We start from the raw sequence: 22846 nt of genomic DNA, 5'->3' as shown, positions 1-22846 counted from the left end.
GTGAGCCTGGTCAGTACCTGGATGGGAGACCTCCTGGGAAACACTAAGGCTGCTGCTGGAAGAGGTGGTAGTGGGCCAGCTGTGGTCCATGTGGGTCCTAATGCCCCAGTATAGTGACTGGGACACTATACTGTAAAAAGGGTGCCGTCCTTCGGATGAGACGTAAAACCGAGGTCCTGACTCTGTGTGGTCATTAAAAAATCTCAGGGCATTTCTCGAAAAGAGTGGGGGTGTAACCCCGGCATCCTGGCCAAATTTCCCATTGGTCATTACCAATCATGGCCTCCTAATAATCCGCATCTATGAATCAGCTTCATTACTCTGTTCTCCTCCCTGCTGATAGCTGATTTGAGGTGAGTTTTCTGGCGCACTATGGCTGCCGTCGCATCATCCAAGTGGATGCTGCACATTGGTGGGGGTGGAGGGGAGTCCCCATTACCTATAAAGTGCTTTGAGTGGAGTGTAAGCAATTATTATTATGGCTTACCCATGCTGTATAACAATTGCACCATTGGGACAATGACCTTTCCACTCTTGGAGCGAAAAAGTAACTTTTAGAGCTTGGTAAAGTAACGCACCCTTGAGGACAACCTGGTAAATTACCTACAATGAACAGTATGTAGTTCCTTCATGAACTCCAATGCATGCAGTATATATAAAGAAATTAAACAATCAACTGAAAGCTATAAAGCCTGATGAATAAATCAAATGTATAAAGTTGATACCTTGAAAATTGAATGTATTCTTCCTCATCTACTTCCAGTTCATACTTTTATTATTATTCTGCCACACTGTTGGTATTTTTTAACAAAAATATGCAAGGACTGAGAATCTTGTTGTTGATTTGAACTTTTTTAATTGTAAAAATGTGGAATTTTTTACCAGGATGTACCTTTGAATTGTTAAATGTATACCAGTTTTTATACCTTTGTTAAGATAGAAAAGGCCAAGGGAGGTCTTGAGTAATGTGTTAATAATAATTTGTATGTTTTCTATATCTTTTTCAAAGTGTATTACTAAGAACAAAAATTACAGTTTTGTCAAATCAACGTTTGCCTGAGAGGCAAGAAACGTTATGCATAGACACAGCATATTATGGACTGCCCATCAGCCTTCTGCTTAGCACACAGCATCCTGGGCCTCTTCCAGTGTCTCTGCCAGGTTAGCCGATTTTTTTATTGTGACTCAGTGTAGATTGAAATGTAATTACACTGATAAGGTTTCCTTGCCTGGGCTCTTGTATCATTAACGCAGTATGCACAGGAGTCCCCAGCCAGGGTTGCCTGTGTGCTTATTGAGTTGATTAGTAATTTCTCCATTACTTGTTTCACTAGCCGATTCTAGAAGTCTTTTTGCTGAATAGGCCAAAGGGCACTGGAGGTAAGTGGGTAGAAAAGTGGAATTTAAAGCAGTTTTTACTGTGAGCCCAGCAAGTGTGTTTTGCCTTTTCAGACATTGAAGAAATCCAACTTTTTATACAGCACCCAGCAAACTGTGTTGAGCAGATTTAACAAATAGTCAGTGGCCCAGGGTGCACTGCAGTCGTGAGTTTGAGTTGGACCTCATTATTATCCAAGCGGCAATTGGCTGCAATTTGCACAGTCAGATCTTGGATAATTCTGTTCTTAACTGATAACACTTTTTATTGTCATTATTATGAAGGTGTTTATGCATTTAACTCACTCTGTATTATCCGTTGTGGGTGTTCCCCTTCAATTTTGGGCAACGTAATAAGGTAGAGCCTTCAATTTTTACTGTACAGTTTAAAGTGCTACACTCCATATCAGTCTTATGGATGAGACAGAGGTCTAGAACATATAGACAAAATTAATTTGTTGCTCAGATTGGTTTTACTGCAGTAGTAACCTTTGTATCAGCATGGGGTGGTGTACACTTTACTCTTTCGCTTGTCCTGAACATGGACATCTTTTCTTCATGCTGCAAAAGGGCTTCAGCTGAAAGGGTGGTGCAGCTTTCTGTCAACAAAGCTCACATGCACCTGACAAGTCAAAAGGTGTGCTGTTGTAATAGAAACCAGGGATGTTTTTGCTGACCATGGTCCACTCAGTTCTATTTGCACTTAATCAAGTGTGCATCTTGCTTCCAATTCACATGCAGATCTGAAGCAAGAGTTCTACACTTTACAAATAGCAAGAATAGAGAAAATATTTTCCAATGGCTGCATAGAGACTAAGAGTAATTCAAGTTCAATAAAATATATATTATTGTGCATTTATTTATAAATGTGGGCAGCACAGTGGCACAGCATTTACCAGCGCTGGGGCCCTGGGTTCAATTCTGGACCTGGAATGCTATCTGTGTGGAATTTGTATGTTCTGCCTGTGTTTGCTTGGGTTTCCCCTGTGTGCTTCAGTTTTCTCCCGCTGTTAAGTTAATTAACTGTTTGGAAAATTTGCCCTGTTTCAAGTATGTGTTTGTGTGTCTGTGTATCCTGTGATGGACTAGCATCCTGCCCAGGGTGTACCCCACGTTGAACCCATTGTTTGCTGGGAATGGTTCTGGCTCCCCTGCAAACCTAAATTGGTTGAAGCGGTTTGGAAATGGATGGATAGACTTTACTAAGTGAAAAAAATTAAGAAAAAGCCTACTTTATAGCTCTCTGGTTCTGGTGTACCCTAAGAAGTGTAGTGTTTTTTTACAGACCTCACTCCAGAGGAGAAGGCCCAGAGAGTAGCCAGAGCCATCAGGAAACAGTCAACAGAAGTGAAGGACAAATGGGAGCAACTGAATGCTCATGCCAGCAGTTGGCAGCAGCAGGTGGACAGGGCCCTGGAGAAGCTGCAGGACTTGCAGGGAGTTATGGACCAACTGGACATCCACCTGGCCGATGCAGAACACGTGAGGGCAGGCTGGCAGCCAGTGGGTGACCTCCTCATCGACTCCCTGCAAGATCACATCGACAAAACCACTGTGAGTAAAGAGGCCTAAGATGTTAATGAAACTTTTAGTAGACACATACTGTATACAGTAGAAACCTTTTAGGCCTTACTTTGAGGCATTTAGGCCTTTATGTCTTAGTATAGGACTTTTATATGTGACCAAAGTCCTACTTTTTGTAGAGTTAAAGGGTGTTACTGGGATTGGTGCAAAGCAACTCTGACAGCTCTATGTCAGCTAAAAGTGCAGTGAAAAATAGGTATTTTAGTGGCTGTAAGTAATGAGACTTGAAAATGGCATTGCTCACCTGCTCTCAGATTAGTACTTTCTCATTGTTAAGACATACAAATTACTTTGAAATGTAATAAAAAGAATAAAAGAGACAAGATGTGTAAAAAGGCGCACCGCTATACAAACAAGATGTTAACCCTCCAATTATTTTACATCACCTTTTACAAGCAGAACCAAACAATTGAGCTGTATAAAATCAGAGAGGTTCAGAGAGCTGTCACTCATCTCAGAGTGACAGCTGTTTAACATGACTTCAGTGTTTGCTGGTTTAGGCTGATATAATGCTGGTTTATATCTGAATTACATTTAATCATTTGCATTTTAGATTTTGAAAACTTGGATCAGGTTCCTTTGTAGTCTTCACCCTTTATGACTAAAAAGTAAATTCCTACAGTCTGTAAGTGTAGACTCTTCCCCCACACTCCACAGTGAATCTGGCTGATCTTTTCAGGACTGATTCCAGAGCAGCAGTACAGATGCAGCCATTCAAAATGCGCGGTAAAAACCCGCGGTACGGTAACCTACCCACAAGCCACCGCGGGGCACCGGAGCATACCGCAGGGCAAGTGATTGGCTGGCCAAAATGACCGACAGGGGCACTCGTGGTGCATTGGTTGGTAGTGCAAAGATTTAATCATTTAATGTCTTTACTGTGCACATTTTAATCCGCTTAGTTTTGAATATTTATATGGATTTTACCACTAAAGGGAAATTTTAGTAGCTGAGCATAAAAAGAAGAGGAGCATAACGCATCTGAAGGTCATAAACGATATTAATTTAAAACATTACTGTATGTATGTAAACTGTACTGTGTATGGCTGGTCTTGGTAGTTTAAAGAAAAAATACACACCAGTCTTCCATTTCTCCCTAAACATTTTAAGCATGAAAGTTTTATGAAACGGTACCCAAATATGCGATTGCTGTATAGAATGAATTTTAATTAAAAAAAAATATTTAACACGAACATTAAGCTGTTTACATGTTCCGCCTGAGAACAGTCACCCGTTGCTACCCAACGCAGAATGGTGATTGGCTGACACCATCTGACACCCCTCTGATTGGAGAAAAAAGACGTGCTGGTTTGCTATACCAGGAAGAGGATTTCTTTCAATTCTAAACGTGTATTTTTAAAGTTTAAGAAGTAAAAACCTTACAGCGTACACAGATTTCTAAACTGATCAGGATCGTTATCTTTGTCTTATGCATAATAATGTTCACCGCTCTGTCCAGCAAATTAATAATAAACTTTATTTTATATAGCTTTTTAAACGAATAAGTAATTAGATTGCTCATAAACCTAATCACTTGCTTTTTCTTTTTGTTTAGGCTCAGATTTCAACTATAGATCGTATTATTAATAACCATAATAACAACCAACCAACAAAAACAACCATATAAACATAATACCAACCAAAAACATAGATAACAACCACAATACAAAATCAAATAATCAAACCATTTTACACTCGCAAAGTCCTCCAATTATCATAATCCCGCCCCTTATGCAAAACCAAACCTTCCTCCCATCCCAGTTTATCCTGTTTATCATAAACAAAATCCACCTCAATTTTCAACATAAAGCATTACACAAAATCAATACCTCAACACTCCATACTCAACAACGATAATTCACAAACAGCCAGAACATGTAACTACACATTCCCAAACATACCCAAACATAGCCCCGCCCCTTATGCAAAACCAACATCCCTCCCCTGTTCTCTCTCTCCCCTGGCGGTTGTAATTGTTTTTATTTTCAAATAAATTTTAGCAAAGTCATGTATTTTAAAAATCTTAAGATTTTTCTATTTATGTCTTTATTTAGTGGTTTCATTAGTGACAAAGGCTAAACTTTCTTGGAAAAATGTCTTTTATGTAAACCATGTTTGCTATTAATTCATTCAGGGCTAAAATATGTTCATTGTCTTCTAATGAAAGAAGGGTTCCTTTCGCCGTAGTCGGGAGCCTAGCCTTTAACTAGTAAGTACTGTATTTACTGGGTTTTTGAGGGGGGGTGTCTTTCGCTGGAAATCTCGCCTCCTACTTTGAAAATACCCGTGAAACCGGTTCAATTCGTCACAGCCAGCACTCCTGCAGAGAGTTGGGTTGTACTTGCAGTGCATACAGTACACGCGTTATGCTCTTCGTTAATGTCTGTGAAGTTTTATTTAATCTCTGAGCCATACTGATTCTTCTGGAAGCCAGTTTCCGCCAGGGAGTAAAAAAAAAAACACACTATGGTATTCTCTCCAATGCAGTCCAGTTAAAAACATACCTCTGATGCTGCTCCTAAATGAATATCGTTTATGACCATCAGAAGCTTTATGCTCCTTTTCTTTTTTCCAGTGGATTGAACAGGGAGAGGCATTTCATGATGTACTTTTCACTGATGAAACAACAGTGGCTCTGGAACAGTTTTCAACCAAGTCGTTTTATAAAAAGGGGAGATATGTACACGTTACTGAAGCTAAAAGTTTAGCCTTTGTCACTAATGTAAACACTAAATAAAGACATATAGAAATCCCATTTTTAGGATCAGAGTCTTACATGTGGTTATTTCGAAAACGTTTGTACGTGCTCCTTCTTACCATGTTACTGTTTACCGTTACTGACCATATTAAGTTTAAGTGCCTGTGGGCACTTTTCCTGTCCGTGGGGGGTGGACCGTCTTTCATTAGAAGGTTAGTCTGTTCTACTCTGAGAATGTAGAGGCGGTGGGAAGTGCCCGCGGTCATTTAATTAGTATTAAAATCTTAGTTATCTTTCTAGTTCACAGGTTTGCATGCATAATTTAATTTTGAAAGCCACTGAGACATCAGGTACTACTTTTGTATTTATGAAAAAGAAACAAAACACAAAAACATACTAACAACTGTGCCATCCTACTCCTTAGTTAATACATTTTATTCATAAACAGTTAACATTGTTAGCAAAATATTTTGAATTATATTTAACTCTATTTTTTCTTTAGTTTTGTATTTAACTTATTATATGATAGTCAGACTTAATGTATATTAATGTATATTTGAACAATGAAAATATATTTTTACAAGATTTTACATTAAAATCACTTAAAATTAATATGGTTAATAATAGTAAACTGTAACATGCTGTTACAAGATCGGTTAACTGCGAAGAAAATCCTTTCAGAGAAAATGTTTCAGGTGTGAAGAACAAACCTGTTCCCACACACCCTGCCCCCACTACCATTAGAATATACACAAACATTTTAGCGTTTCATTCTGAGCAGAAGACCCTCACACCTGAAGAGTGCTGGCTGTGACGAATTAAACCGGTTTTACAGGTTTCAATCACAGATTGGGACTCAGTAAAGTAACACACAGCGCCACTGGATTTGATAATACTGTACCTAACCAAAATCCGCAATATGGAAACAGAACCTAATTGTTGATAGATGATGTACTCGTAACATTTTTTCAAGACGAACTACAACATTTAAAAAATGACTTGTATGTACTTGATATCTCTAATCAATCCACGGGTTCCAGCACAAAACGAAACTAAAACGCATACCGTTTGGCGCTTCTTATTAGTTGCTCAAAAGTAATTTGACCGTATGAAATGCATAATATAAACCTAGAAACATATACGTGAGCAGTACTTAAGCACTGTAGTATCGGTGTTAAGACATACCTCTCAAATACTGTAAATCAAGTTAAAAATATCTCAAGACCGATTCTGGTCGTAATGAAACCATGTTTCGTGTATGTTTTCTTTTTCATCTTGAAATAACTCATTTCTAAATACCTTTTTCACTGTTAACATCTTGTAGCAACTTTGCGACAAAATATACACTCTGACAGTTCATCCTGCTACCAACATTAAATAAAACAAATCTTAAGATTTCTATATTTATGTCTTTATTTAGTGGTTTCATTCGAAGCTTACAATGTTTAGGGAGAAATGGAATACTGGTGTGTATTTTTTTCTTTAAAGTACCGAGACCAGCCATATACTGTATGTTTATGTTAAGATTTCCCTTCAGTGGTAAAATTAGATATGAATATTCAATACTTAAACGGGCACAGTTAAGACATTAAATATACATATACATATTGTATACAGTACAGTTTGCATACGGTAATATGTTTATGTTACGCGATTAAAAAATAAATAAATAAAACTGAAAGGTCCAGCACTAGCTGGATTCGAACAAACAACCTGCCAGTTGGTAGTCACACACATAGACCAGTAGGCTACAAGACAGCTCGCATAAGCAGGCAGGCGAAACAGCCCTGCCGCAGTACACGGATATAATCATACCGTTATTAAATTCTTGAGATACGCGATTCCATATTATATTCCCTTTTAATCAAATTCTAAAAGTATGCTTGTTGACTCCGGTATCACGTTAGTTAAAGACTTCAAAGCTTACAATGTTTAGGGAGAAATGGAATACTGGTGTGTATTTTTTTCTTTTCATGATAGGTGTCGCATTTTAAATCATTTTCGTAGTTAGAAATTATGAAACGCCCTGTTAAAAGCAAGGAAGTTTTTATGCCCGTTGAAGTAAAACAAAATGCCTGACAAAGTATGGCTTGGACAGATTCCAAGTGCTTGTACAAATGTGCTAAAGAAATTATACTTTGAGTATACAGCTTGTCCAAAGTCATCCATTATTAATACTATTAGTAATATCTTCAGTAAAGGCTTTGATGCATAAATATTTCTGATAAAGGTAGGTTGTGTACTTTTGTCCAACTGAGCAATCTTGCTTTCATAAAATATACCAACATTTGAATGACTGATGATTAACATGCTGTAATACACAGTTCAAAATTAAAGGCTCGAATGCTGTACATGAGAGGTTAAGCTCCCCCTGGCGGTTTTACAAGACGACGCCGGATAGCTAGTCACGTGACACACGTGATACCCCGGTGGGCGTGTCGCGGTATGCCGTGAAATACCTCACCCATTTTGAATGGCTGCATCTGTACCTTTTCGATAACATGGTAACCCAATTCTTATTGACCTGCCACAAAAAATGGGCATAGTGTACAAAGAGACAGCTGAATTGCCTGAACTATACAAAATATTAGAGTCCACCTGGCTGTAATTTGGATTTCATGTTTGAACTGTCTAATGGTATTACAGTCTGCCCTCGCTGTAATTTAAAACCTGTGACTACAAAGAACCTGGTCCGTGAATTCCAGTTGCAGAGATTTAAAAAGAAAGTATTGAAAAAGGGACCACACAGACAAGTATGCACCTCAAAATGCTTGTGGAGCAGTTTGGTATGCTGAAATAAACTCATTGCCACCCACCTTTTGCAGGACTCTCAGCAGAAGGAGAGAGATTTTTGGTTTTCATGGGCTTAGTTTATAAAAAGAATTACAGTAGGTCTAGTATAGACAAAGATGATATTAGGAGTTTTGCTGTAGTTAAAGCACCTTTCTTTACATTGCTTAATACAGAGCAGTTCTTATGCAATTTTCTGATTTTATTTTATGTTTGACTGTTTTGATTATTCCATTTCATTTTGAGATATGTGGTTTTTGCACTATGGTCTTTAATGGATAAGTAGATAAAATACTTTTAGTCACAGTTTATTATTAGCATTACTTATTACAAAACTAGAATAAAGAAAATCAAAGAAAATCATCTGGGCTGGTATTTTTGTAGGTATTGTACTGATTTAAACTAAACACCTCGGGTGATTACATATGCTTACTCCAGCACTTCATTGTTTATTCTGGTTATTTTATCTAAATCTCAACAGATCCGTTATAGTGTTGGGGAGTGGGGTGCTGGAACTTACTGTAGCTCTGTATCATAGATTGAATAAGTCAATTCTGATACTTTTGGTGGAAAGGTTCTCTGCCTTTCCTCTGACGCATATACTGTAGTTGCACCGTCCTAGCTATTCCCACCTGTTAGCTCTTGTGTGAAAATGTTCTCACCCCTTGTCTCCAGTGGAGTCAGCTGTGATGTTGATAAGACCCCCCCCCTCCCCTTCATCCTGAGGCCTGATGGTACTATTGTTAGTTATACTTTGGTTCAGGACCAGAGCTCCTGTCTCCTCTCTGTACTCTGTGTCACGGTCCTCCTGTGACCCTCTCCAATGCAGAGCACCATATGGCTTCTTGGTAGCTAAACGTATGTTGGCAGAGGCATCTGCTCTCTCATGCTGAGTTACCTCTGCCCTAAGCACTCTCAGCAATCATATTTTGCTTTTTGCTTTCATGTGACGCATCTGCTCTTCCTCTGTCATTTTTAGATATCCTGCTCTAATCTTCATACTGTTATACTGGCATATTCCCTAACCTCACATCACCTCTGAGCTGGAAAAGCAGTTGCTAAATCCTGATGATCCTGATGATCTTTATCATATCCACAATTCCTGAACTGTGTGTGATAAGTGATAAATAAAACACATAGCTGTTAAGATGACATAGGGTGCCTTGTAGAAATACTTCTAATGCAATAGGCCAATTAGAATTAATTGTTATGCACTGTACCTATGCTGGCCTCACCCCTTTATTGTGCTATGAAGTACAGATTTGTTTTAGGCAGGTGAATGCTTACTTAGATTTCAGCATAAAGGTCAAATTTTTAATTGCAGCAAGAATCAGAAAAGTCTGATAAACATTTTAAATGGTGCATTACATTTACATAGAAAATAGTCAGGGGGTTTTAAATAGTCTCTATTTATGTGACATTCTTGAAAGCACATTGCATTTGGTTTTCTTCATGTCAGTATAACATGTAACCTATTTACTAATTTAAGACAATTTGTGAAAGCCCATTTTTCAAATTCTGTTGAAACTTTTGAGTTATGAAAATTCAGTGAAGATTTACACCCTGCATTTTAATTAGTTAATTCCTAAGAATTTGAACTGTAGTCTGACAGGAGCAGCATTCATTAAGTATAATTTAACATAATATTTTTATTTTTATCATTACAGCCATCAGTTTAATGAGGTTTGGAGTTAACACACAAAATCTGCTAAAAGGGAATTTTAGCTGTAAAACAGAAATACAGAAGTTTCTCCAGAATATGAAACTTGTATTTCTTCTGTTTTGCCCCATTTAAGAATAAAAGTATACATAAGTTTTAAAATAAACTTAGATTTAAAATATTGTACAGGTAGTGATGGCCTGAATATCAGTGGTTCCCTATGAGCGTAGGGCAATTGGTATAGGGATAAGTGAATTGCTTACCATGGGTGGTGTTTGAGTTTCATATACTTTAACAATTTTTTTACAAAACAATCTTTTAATAAAATACACTAAAATGCCTACAAAATGTAAATAAATGTACAAAATGTAACTCTGTAAATGCACAAAAGATAGAACAAAGTAAAAATGAATACTACATAGGTTTCAAATTTAGAAATACCAATGCCCTATAGGGGTATTGTTTGTGTTTCGTGTACTTTAGCAAATTTTATACAGTATTTAAGATACATGAAATACAGTGAATGTATATTATCATACAAAAGGCACAAGAACAATTGTCATTGTGTTGATTGCAATTGTTAAAAAAGTCAAAAGATCCAGGAAGCACAGATCTCCACTATATTTCTCATATATTACTGCATTTTGGGGCTAAAAGAACATCATTCATGGTTCCATGGACATTTGGCAATGCTCCCCCTATAAATCCGTTAAAATAAGTGTTTATTTAAATATATTAAATTAATTAGTGGTGAACAGTATTGGTGGGGAATGTCAACTCCCTGTGTGACATATGTATGACAGTTTAGACTGTTTATCTTTCAATGACCATATGTTGGCACCTTAATGATAGCACACGTACTAAATGGCTTTCTTGCAAGTAACATAACTGTCATAACTGCAGTGGCAGCATATATCAACATATGAATACATTTTCCAGTGCACTATTGACCAAAGTATGTTGAAAAATGTACTACACTTTAATTTGTTTACTTGCTTTAATAGGCATTCAAGGATGAAATTGCACCAATGAAACAAGAAGTCAGGCTAATGAATGACCTTTCCAGTCAGCTGTCACCCCTTGACGTACAGCTGTCTTCGAGCACCTCCCGACAGCTTGATGACTTGAACATGCGCTGGAAGCTCTTACAGGTAAAAATGTAAAAAATCCGCAGCTTGAGAGAGGTACTGAGCAATCATTTACTGTGTATTTCCGTAAACTGGGTTGTAGATTTCTTTCAGATTCCTTGTTTATTACCTTTGAAAACTACTCATATGCTATGTAGACTTTATGTGCTAGCTGGAGTGGATATTAGATGTGAAAACAAGAATGCAGTCATTCTGTTGACTGTTGATTGTGTGTGATATCGCAATAAAATACTGTAGGTGTGGTAGTTGAGGCAGAAAGTGACTGTTGTTCCCCTCTCTACAAGACAGCAGCTTTAGTGTGTATGAAGCAATATTTTTAAATCTAATTCATGAGTTTTAAAATTTAAAATAAGATTCCCCCTAAACACTACCAGTGAGATGCTGTTATCAATTAGACCCTATAAATTAATTTGTATTGCCTTCAGCTGATCAAAGTGACAGATAATGAAATACTGTGCATTTAATTCATTATCTGACCCTAGAGGAGAAGATAACAGAAAGACTCCAAACAGCTTTAATAGTTTAGACATATTAATAACTTCTGGGGGTCTCGGTTAGGATCCCATTCACACCTGCATGAGCGTAGGGTAGTGTCTTTGCTTCATTTTCTCTGTCCTTCTCTTGTGTTATGAGTGGTAAGATTGCTCTGGTCCTGAGGGGCACCCTGAGGTGTGAGTATTGACTGTCTTATTGATCACTGTTGTTGGAGGACAGGGATGATTAAGTTGGGTTCCACAAGAATGCCTCCAGGGTTCATTTATTTACATTTAGGGGGTTTGGCAGCAAGCAAATGTTTCCTTGATCTCTCCTGACTCTAAGTATTGAACTCAGATAACAACGTGTCAAACAAAATTGTGTTTAGGGGCTTTTTTCTAATTGCAGAAAACTTACTAATTTTAGAAGACTACCAGATAATAGTAAGGCACTACTGTTAAATGTTTTGCTTTCAGATAGGAGGCTTGGAGCTGATCAGTGAGTAGGTTGCTTAAAAATGTTTCACACTGAAGTCAAGATAAAGAATTTGAAAATAATATGGCTAAACAGGATCTGTAGATACTGCTATCGGCATACCTATAACATACACTTCCTACAGTTTGTTATGGGCATTCAGTACCATCCTTCTGTTATACTCATGTATTACTTTATAGCAAATTTATGGAGATGTTCAAACGTGCAGTAAATGTTATTTTTTTTTTAATATGGCAGTCGCAATCCAGTGTGCTTTTGATCTAATTACTTAGTTTGACAGCAGGTTGGAATTTTCATCTTTATTCACCATTTTCTCCTGGCACTAGTGATGTGAATTCTCACATCTATGCCAGAAGGCTTTACCATGACTATTTAGTTATGCGAAGATGATCCACAGACAATCCACAGATATCATAAAATGTTAATTCCTTGCTTTTAATAATATCTTACTTTCCTTTACCACTTTTTCTTTAATGCCAAAGTATTTTTATATTTAAGTAATACTTTTAATAAGTATTTTTACGCACTTTATTCAACACTGGGGTGATGTACAGTATGGCAGCTGTTGTGTGCTAGTGGCCCACTTCATTGCAGAGCAGGTGAAGAAGTGTGTAGTTGCTTCACCTGTGAATTAAGGGCGAACTTTAGGGAGGTGAGATTGTACAGGCCCAGGGTAGAATTTAGCCAGAAAATCAATATCTTTACCCCTACTCATATGAATAGTTCCACTGGATTTTTAATAACTAAGTAGACTTGACCTCACTTTTATGTGTTATACAAAGGGCAGCATCTCTTACATCACAGTGTCTTTGGTCCAAGGTCTGGTTGGAAAAGTGGCTTGCACTAGTCAAACGCCACCACAAACAACAGCAACCTGTTTTTTCTTTAAGGTCCCCCATCCTAGGCCTAACCTTATATAGCTTTAGCAGAACAGGTAAAGGTTTATTTCATGTTGAAAGGAAAAGAAAAGGGTCACAATGTTTCAGCTGTGAAGCCTTCTTCAGGTGTGAGGGAAAGAGGCGAACCGGCAGGTAGTGAAGCTTAGAAAAGAACAAAAGACAGGGTGGTTGAGAGGAGACAAGAAGCGGGGGAGAAGGAGTATCAACACTCTGGGAGAGCTCAAAAACTGCAAATGAATAGAGAGGATTGCCGTTAAGGCAGTGGGGAAGGTGTGATCCTAATTTCATGATAATTTTGGTTTCTGATGTCGTTCTGTAATAGGAGTTCAAAAACCACTCAGTGACAACTTGAATTAGCTTCAGAGATCTCATGAGAGGAGGCTACAGTGTAGTAACGCTGCTGTCTGTTGGGATGACTGTTTACTTTATAGCATAAAACACACAGAAATAAACATAGAATAATTCTATGAAAAGAAACCTCGTTTAAAACAATTGTGAGTTGCATTGAAAATTGTATTCTGTTATCTGTTAAAGGTTATATTAATTAAAATATTTCCTGCCGTTGTTTATGGAAGCTTATAATAGGAAAATAATCTGTTTTTCAGTTTAACAAAATCAACACCAAATAAGAGTGTTTGTCTTAGACACCAGAGATCCCTGGTTTTTATTGCCATTTTCCTGTCTGTCATCCTTACTGTGGTGTATTGATTCACATTTAATGGCAAGAAAGGCAAGAATGTATTGTTCAAAGTGCAGATCTCTGCTACTCTGCCTTTTAAAGCACTAAGCTCCTGTAAAGTAAGGCAGACAGTGTTCTTTTTATTAGGTGGTAATGGGAAGGGCTTTATGCTTTCTGCACATGTAACAATTCAGTCATACAAGGACCCAGCTTAATGTTATCAGGCAAGAAGTTAGGTTGTCTCTATTGATCTGTTTGCTGCTCATCCTTATCTCTTTGCTTGTAGAATTTGAAAAGTGTTTTACATTCCTTGATCTCCAGGTAGCTGTGGAGGATCGCCTCAAGCAGTTACAAGAAGCACACCGAGACTTTGGACCCTCATCCCAGCATTTCCTTTCAAGTAAGAAGAAGCAATACTTATTCACTGCAAAGGAACAAGTAATAGCTTTATTCCATGCTGAAAAAAAGAAGAAAGAAAACACACCTGAGCTCACACCTGAAGAAGGCTCCACGGCCAAAACGTTGGGTTTATTTCTTCTTTTTTTCAGCATGGAATAAAGCTATTACTTGTTCCTTTGCAGCCTACGCATGCTGATGCAGCTACCCACCTGAAATACTTATTCACTGGTTGTTTTTTTGGTTAATTGAATGTGTTTTGTGTGTTTAAACATTTAATTTTAAAGTAATAAATGAAGTCAGTGCAGTGTTCCTTTCAGGTTCCCCATTGCAGGCAGTAAACCAAACCAGATAATTGGTATAAGTAATTTCTCAAAATCCTGTCAGTGCCAAATAAGGGGTGAACTGTAGTTATAATAATATTAATCCTTATTTTATATAACCTCTTTCTAAAAAAGTAAAACTTAAGGCTAGATCTGGGAACACACAGTGTTGCTTAATCTCTGATTTATTTTTAAATGTCACAGAAGAGGTTTGGGGAAGATAAACAAAAGGACCCATCACCCACAAAGTGTGTCGTATGCTCTCATTGTTGTTTTAAGTACTGCATGGTAGATATATCAATTACCTTCATTCACATTTGAATCAATATATACCTTCACAAACAATGAGAATTCTAGTTGCGCCCTACAATGCTTGTTTTTAATAGAAGTACATAGTTATAATAACTTTAGGTTGAATTTCCATTTATAGCCCATAGCTTAGTGTGATTATTGTCATTGAAACATACAATAATGCTGTTTTAAGGTTCTGTCTGTGCATTACATGTAATGAAAACTGTGTTCTTTGAATGTGGACTGCATAAAACATAAGAAGTTGGCAGTAATTGTTGGTAAAGTACTAAATATGATTCAATGTATTTATTATATCTGTCAAAAGATGTGCACTTGTATTTTTATAATTTCAGAATATAAGGCAGACGTTAAGCCTCCACAAGTTGAAGTGCATTGTATCTTTTCTCATAAAGAAATTACTTTTTTTTAATCATGAAAATCTTGACAATTAAATTGAAGATCTTTAACTGTTTTCTTACTTCTTATAAACTGTGTTTTCTTCTATTTTGGTGCCTATTTTCAAGATCAAGCTTAGTTTTCCTTAAGATTGATACATTTATGTTGCAGCTTCTGTGCAGCTTCCTTGGCAGAGAGCTATATCCCACAACAAGGTTCCTTACTATATCAAGTAAGTTCTTTTTAATCTTCTCAAGCCCTGGAAATCTGTAGACTGCTGTTGTGCCTAAAGTACCTCATACTTGTTATTATTTTGAACCAGTCAGATATTAAATTCACCAAGGAGAAAAATGACAGTTTCTTTGTGAGAAAATGTCTGAAAAAATTACCTTATCTTATTGTGGTAATCATTGTTTTCTGTATCTGTAGGTATTGTCTAAAAGGGTTGTTTTGAACATTTTAATACAGTTTTTTTTAATACACAGCTGCTGGTTTGCTTTTTTGTCCCTTCAAGTGTTTAGTTAGATGCAGCAAGTTTTGTAATCAAGGTGGCAGCTGCTTAAAATGCTTGAAAGAAAACACACACCACTTTGAACACCTACTGTATAATTTGTTCTCCCCAGAAGCTTATTTCTAAGGGATCCACAGTCAAAAGAAAATCTCCATGACGAGCTACATTTTGAGGTGATAGAAACTGCTGGTTAAAATCACAAGAGGCCTCTTTTGTACGCCAGATTCCTTGGGTCCCTCAGTCTCACTAACACCATCCTTTGCCATATGGCTTCACATATTTTTTGCACTTTGCAACTTAGAGCCTCTAAGTAGAAATGAAAGTTAAAAATAGAAAACCATAAAAGGAACAAAGGGGTCTGTTGAAGTCCCTCCTAACTGACAACCTGGTTACATTTCCTTTCAATACGATGCTGTGCCCTCCTGTAGTTTAAATAACGGAGAGAAAGTATTTCTCTTTGGCAGTGAGCAAGTAGAAATGGACCGAGGAACATCTCAAATAAGAGATAACTTTATTATTAAATTAGAACTTTATATGGATCACACTTGACACATTCATTTGGCTCTGATCTTCGACCTCCAGAGTGTACAAAAAACTGAAATTAAATGATGCCCTTGCTTCTTTTAACTTGAAGCAGTTGCTGTGGTAAGGAAACTTTTATCTATGATTCATTTACATCAAATTATGTTGCAGAGGTGCCAGGTAATTCTTTTCTTAGTAAATTGTTTCTGTCAGTGCTGTAAAAATGCCACCCTTTGTGAATGGTTACTGTAGACATTTATTCACCTTCTTTAATAGTATTGTCCTCCAAATTAAATTCATGTTGCATAAATCTGTACTGTATTTAGCCAAATTCCAAGAGTTGAGACATTTTTAATTAAAAGCTAATTTAGTAAATATTTTTTTCTGAATGTGGTCACATATTAAAGAACTGTTACCAATGTAACATCTGTAATGTAGAAGAATCACAGTTCTGTATGATCCTAGTGTCATTTCTTTTTCAAGCCTAGGCACTTATTTTGTAAATCCCATATTCTGTTGTGTGAACACCCTTGTTGGTGCAAAAAAAAATCACAATTTCTCATCTCCTTTTACTAATAATACACAAGGTGATATACAACAATAAAATTAATAGGACAGTCTTGCTTGACATTAAAATGCAATATTTCTTTTATGTTGAGACCAGTTAGGATACATTTTTTTATCAGATTTAAGGTTAAACTCAGTCAGCTTCTCAGATTGTACTAATAACCCCATATAAAATGTTACACTGAAAGTAAAGAGAGTCTATTTTAACAAGAATCTAAACCAGCACAGGCATCAGATACATACAAAAACAGATATTCACTTTATCAAATCATTATAAATCATATTTTGATACTGCACTGTTTTTTCAACCTCACTTAGCTTTTTTCACTTCTCAGACATAAAGGTATGTTTTCAATAGTTTTTAACAACAGTCCTATTTTAAAAGCACAATTAACAGTGGAGGCATTGTAGCACAGTGGCTATGTATCTGGACTCAAAACTGGTGGGTTTTGGGTTAAAATCTATGCTGTTGTACCTTTAGTGAGGTACTTTATCCCGTTAGTCCCAGTTTACCCAGCTGTATGTATCCATGACTAGATGAGATCCTGGGCATTTTAAACAACTTATCTACCAAGAAGGCAAGATGGACCGAATGACCTCCTTGTTTGTACCATGTCAGTTTTTCTGTGTGAATGGTGCACAGCATTTGGCTTTGTGCTGGACTGGTGCCCCATCCAGGAGGAAGTCTCATATTCTCTGTTCACGTAATGCCATGGTAACCAGGATTAGCCCTGACCCAATTGGCCCTTGTGGCTGAAATATGGAAATTACCTACCTGCAGTAAACAGTAATACTCCTTTCTTAGTAATATCCTGGCAGTTATTAATGTATGCTATCTGATCTGTTGAGATTCTGGTTTAAATGAAACTCCAGGAATATCATTTATTTTTTCTTATCATTTAACTGTAAAACGTAATATTGCTGTTTTATGAGTTACATGTACAAAGCGCTTCTCATTTCCAAGCACAGCATCACCTTGAATAACTGGATTCACTGTAGCTCTCTAGCGCTGTAACTGTAACACTGTGGCGCTGTAGATTAGTCCGTGGGCCTCTTTTTCTTAATTTTGCTCTACCAAAAATGTATTTTAAGTAAATTTTGAGACTCTTCATAACTATTTTTTTAGAACATTAATAAAAATAAGATGGATTGAAGTAATGCACTTTACCTGTCAGTTTTTTTATATTACGATATATGCACACTAAAAGGAAACACCACCACCATTTGCATGACTTCTGCTACTTTGTTATTAATTCTAAGGGTGGTGAATCATACCGTATGAACGTTACCCACAAATTTATATTAAGATATTGCATTTAAATATATATTCGCTTTTAATATCAAAACAAAATTTGTTGCGAAATTAACAATGTTAAACTTATGTTTTATAGTCTGATTTAAACTGTTCCTATTAACTAAAGTATTGGTGACTCAAGCGTTAGTATTACTGCTTTGCAGCACTGGGGCCCTGGGTTCAATTTCTGACCTGGGGTTCTATCTGCGTGTTCTTCCCGTGTTCTTGTGGGTTTCTTCTGGGTCCTCCTGTTTCTCCCCACAGTCAAAAGAGGTTCTGGTATTGGTTATTTGCCTTCTATTAAAGTTAGCCCTGATGTGACTGTGTGCATGTCTGTGTTTGTGTCTCTCAGTATGTGCCTAGTGATGGACTGGTGTCCTGATAATGGTTGTATCCTGCCTTGCATATGTTGCTTGCCGAGATGGGCTCCAGCGCCCCTGCAGCCCTAAATTGCTTGGAAAATAGATGAATGGAACAATGGTGGTGCTGTTAGTAACACACATAGAAAACATCCTTGTAGAATATTATAGTAACAAAACTAGAAACTGCTCCCTTCATTTCCAATAATGAAGAAGTAAGTGAAGAAATGTGTTGGGACAGAAGAAAACTGTCTTCACATCTTGCAAAATTTTTAATAAGCATTATGATGAGGCGAGCAGATGAGAAAAGCTGTGTCTTGCAGACAGGCTCATGAGTCCAATAGCTGAGCCCAGTGAAGGCTCGAAGACTGACAAGAGCTGACGGGGATTGCTGAAGCAGATCGGAAAGGGGAGGCTCACAGGACTGATTTGTAAAACGAGGTGGACGCAGCTTTCAGGGCTGATCCAGGCAGGGTGGCAGCCCTTCTTGCAGCATTACGGGCCGAACGGTCAGAAACGTGTCTGGAGCTTAGCGAAAGAAGCAGGGCATAAATGGGGAGCGCAGGTTTGAGACAGACTGGGAATCTTTTGAGCAGGATTCAGGCTGAATGTCCGGCTGAGGTTAATAATCCTAAGAACACTACCCTGGTCAGAGCACAAGATAGTCCAGGTATCCTGACGGAATTAGAACCCATTAATTGGAGGAAGTTGGAAGGGGCATCCGGCCTGAGTGAATCTGAACATACCTGGATGATGTTCAACTCCTTGTGCAAATGTGCCTGGTTTCAGAGAGCCTTGAGTTCTGCCTTTCCAAAGCATAACAATAAGATTCTTTATGGTTTTTTTCCTAATCTTCACAAGCTTCATACAGTACTTTGATTAACAATCTTGTTCAGCATGTTTTCATTCACAGCATCAAATAAACAGCATCAAAACAAGCTAGAATACTTAAAAGACAGGTGTGCTTTTGATGAAGCTACTATTAAAGACTTATAAGGACTGACAGATTTACATGCAAATGTCTCAATTTGCATTCAAAAGAACATTGCTGGCATTTTTTAAACAGCATCATACTCCTTCTTACACTAAAAATAATTTAACATTATATTCTAGCGCTTAGGGATTTATATTGCTCTACTCTTTCAGCCTGTTGTCCATAAATAATTAAGCCATTAACTTTGTTGTGTTGTTCTAAAATTAAATTGGCAATCCCCCCGTATTCTGTACATTTAGGTTGAAGATCTTTTTCATCTGCCCTTCAAAATGTGATGTGTTCATGATAGCTAGGTAATCAGAATTTTTGTATGCTACGACAGAGAGGACTAATACTACTACAGTCATCTATATGTAGTGTAAACAGAACTAGAAGAAAGATTGATCCTTGAAGAGCACCTGGAGATTGCCTTCACTCTAGATGTTATGCCATTAAATCTAACAGATTCAAAAAGAACATGACCCAAGCTTCAAACAAGAGAATCAAATTTAGATTTCATTTAATGTTCAACAATTTAATGCCCATCATGTGAGTTTCAGTTGTGTTAAACAGACATAAGAAGACAGTGAAAATCAGATGTCAGTCAACATTATCTGTGTTTTTTATGATTCTAATAGTATTTTTAAATTTAAGACAGAAAAATCCTGAAATAGATTTCTTTTATCTTAAGGTTACAAAGAAAAACTGCTAAATTAATAATAAAGAACTATAAATAAATAAAAAATATGGATGCACTTCAATTTAGGACTTCAAACCGTTCTGTACCAAATGGGCAATCTAAAATATGCATGACACAAAACCCACCTGAGAAGGTTGACAAGTGGCACAGAACTATTAATGGGTTAAAGCAAAGAGAGGCAGCAAATGAGCAAAATGAAATTCCTGACATCTATTCATCCTTTCTTCACTGCAGGGCTGTTAAAACAGAAGTGCCTTTGAGAGGTATACAGTAACCTTCCCCCCAACCTTTCATGTCTTTAGAATGACCTCCTTTTCTTTCCTGGTGTGAACTCACAAGCTTTATTTTGACCTGCTGTTCCAGATCCACTTTTCTTCCCCAGTTATTATGTCTAATGGGTGCCCCCTGTTGGTATTCATCAAAAAAGGTTGGTTGGGTTCTGACATATGTACTGAGATGGGCAAAAGACAGCTACACAGAGAAATCATGGGTCACAGGGTTAGTTGTAGCCAACAGTGGAATCTCTGTACAGATGTGGATTTCTCTGAACCATTGAAAGTATGGCTGGGAGTATACTCTTGTGGAAATATCCCAGCATCCTTCAAACAATCAATGAATGTACTAATACTGGGAAAAAAGAAATAAGCTGCAAGTTGTCCCTGTTATCTGAATTATGTGACTTCAGTACTTTTGTAAATAAAAAAAAACATTCAGCTAGAAGGACAAAGCTGATCTGCAGCTTTCAGGCTATAAACCTTTGTAACTCAGATTCCTAAATTAATTTCTACATCACACCTTGTCAGGCATCTTTTGCCTTTTAATATGAAATGCTTTATGGTAATAAATATTTTACATTAAAGAAGAAGTGAAGAGTTACAAAGGCAATATTTGAACTTTTATGTGTTAATGTGGGCATTTATTAATTGCCCTGACTGTGTACTTAATTAGATATACAGACTGAAGCAGATAAATTGTAACTGAGTTTTGATATTTGCAGCAAGCAGGTTTCGAAGCTCTGAGGGATGTGTACCACATCTAATATAAAAAGGCAGAATTCTCAAAGCATTTCTTCGTTTTTTTCATTTCAAAGCAATCTATGTGTCAAAAGGCATCTCTGGATTAGATTTACAGTAAAATAAATGGCACATGGCGCAGCTTTGGTGAAGACTACCACTTTTTTAATAGCCTTTATACTTTTTCTGTGAGGTAAGAGTTTTCTGTCTTGCCATCAAAGAAGTCCTTATAGTTCACTGTTGGCTTGCTCTAGTGGTTGTGATTGGTGTTTACCAAATGTGTTGGAATGAAATGCAATGAAAAGGTTTCTGACCTTTTCAATACTGGCCACATTTTGTGTTCAACAAGATATATTTGGCACGCTAAAGTTATACAAAAATAAATTCACTAATTAGGTAAACTACATTAACCAGGCTCTGTGAGTAATTATCTTGTAAAAAGCTTACACCTACAGTAAAAATTAGTCCTTCAAGCTCAAGCTCATGAGTTCCCAATAACATATGACTACCTGAGTGCTTCTGATGTGCTTCTGAGATTCTGTGGGCAGGGGAGGTCTTGACCTCATGTTCCTCTTGTTATCATTTGGACACTTTCGGGTTTTATCACTTACAGCTGTTATCTGCTCTGTCCATAGAACTAAAGCTTTTTTTATGTTCCAGCACACATCTTCCACTGTACAGTATGTTGTCTTCATCTCTTTGATCTTATTGCAGGTCTGGATTATTAAATAGCCACTCCAGTGTAGAGGCTTTCCGATGGCAGTAAAAAGTCTGTGTAATCCTGTAACAGAATCCCTATTTAACTTGTTTTATTTCCAGAATGTTGTACGTTCAAACAAAAGCAAAAAACAAAACAACACCTACATTAACTCTCTTTGGAGCCCTCCCTATATTCTAGGTTGGTTTTCGTGCTTACTATAGGGTATGTAGCTAAATTCCCTGCAAATCACTCCACAGACGACAGAGATTCACTGTAGATTATTCATCATTTCCATCAAAGCTGCTCCATCTTCTCATGATTTTTGCAAAGACAGCCCTGCTTTACTTTACAGGGTTTATTTGTATCAGGTGGGCCATGATTATGTCTGTTGGAAACCATGCTCTTGTGGTGTCTCCGGGGGATAGTTTATGTAAACGAAGGTAGTACTTACACCACACTTTTCTGTCCTCAGATCCGTGGCGTTTCTTTCAATAACTGCCTTCCTAATACAGTCCGTAATCCGTTCCCTTAGTCCTGATTCGTTCCGAGTTCCACAAGTTCGTAATGAAGCCAATCCGCGTTGTATCCTTAACCAGTGTCCGTAATCCAAAATCATAAACCTTTCTCCTTGCAGTAGTCCGTTATTCCTTAATCATGCACCTCTTTCCACTCTTTTCCTCCAAAACGCATTCACCTTACCGGCTTCCGCCCTGTTCACTGCCTCCGGGGCACTTATATTTCGGCACCTGATCTGGCTCAGCTGTGTCTCGTTGTTTCTCAGGGTAGACCCTTTCCATTTCCTGGTCAGCTGATTCCTTTTGGCCGCCATCTTGCTAAGGTCCATATTTAGTATTTTCAGTGTTTCGTTCCTGAAATACAGGTTAGAGATGACCCTTCCCCGGGTCCTCTTACATTCCCTCCCCCTGAGATCAGCCCCGACCTCGGGCGATCTAGAAAAAAATAAACAGTGCATTCGGGAGAGGGCGTCTACATTTCC

The 22846-nt window shown here is 37.4% G+C and overlaps 1 protein-coding gene across 8 annotated transcripts in view; it reads left to right on the top strand.

The window, feature by feature from the left end:
* utrn (utrophin) overlaps positions 1-22846 on the top strand; it is a 310852-nt gene that overhangs the window by 209029 nt on the left and 78977 nt on the right. For all 8 annotated transcript variants that reach the window (XM_088625185.1, XM_088625187.1, XM_088625188.1 and 5 more), the window contains 4 exons: positions 2663-2931; positions 11114-11260; positions 14126-14204; positions 15382-15442. In XM_088625185.1, the coding sequence (XP_088481311.1) occupies positions 2663-2931; positions 11114-11260; positions 14126-14204; positions 15382-15442 (556 nt within the window). The remainder of the gene's footprint in view (positions 1-2662; positions 2932-11113; positions 11261-14125; positions 14205-15381; positions 15443-22846) is intronic.

This window comes from Lepisosteus platostomus, chromosome 3 (assembly GCF_059453375.1).
Source record: "Lepisosteus platostomus isolate fLepPlt1 chromosome 3, fLepPlt1.hap1, whole genome shotgun sequence".
NCBI lineage: Eukaryota > Metazoa > Chordata > Actinopteri > Semionotiformes > Lepisosteidae > Lepisosteus > Lepisosteus platostomus.
Note: the sequence above shows the minus strand (reverse complement) of the source record. Positions and strands in the feature narration are given on the sequence as shown.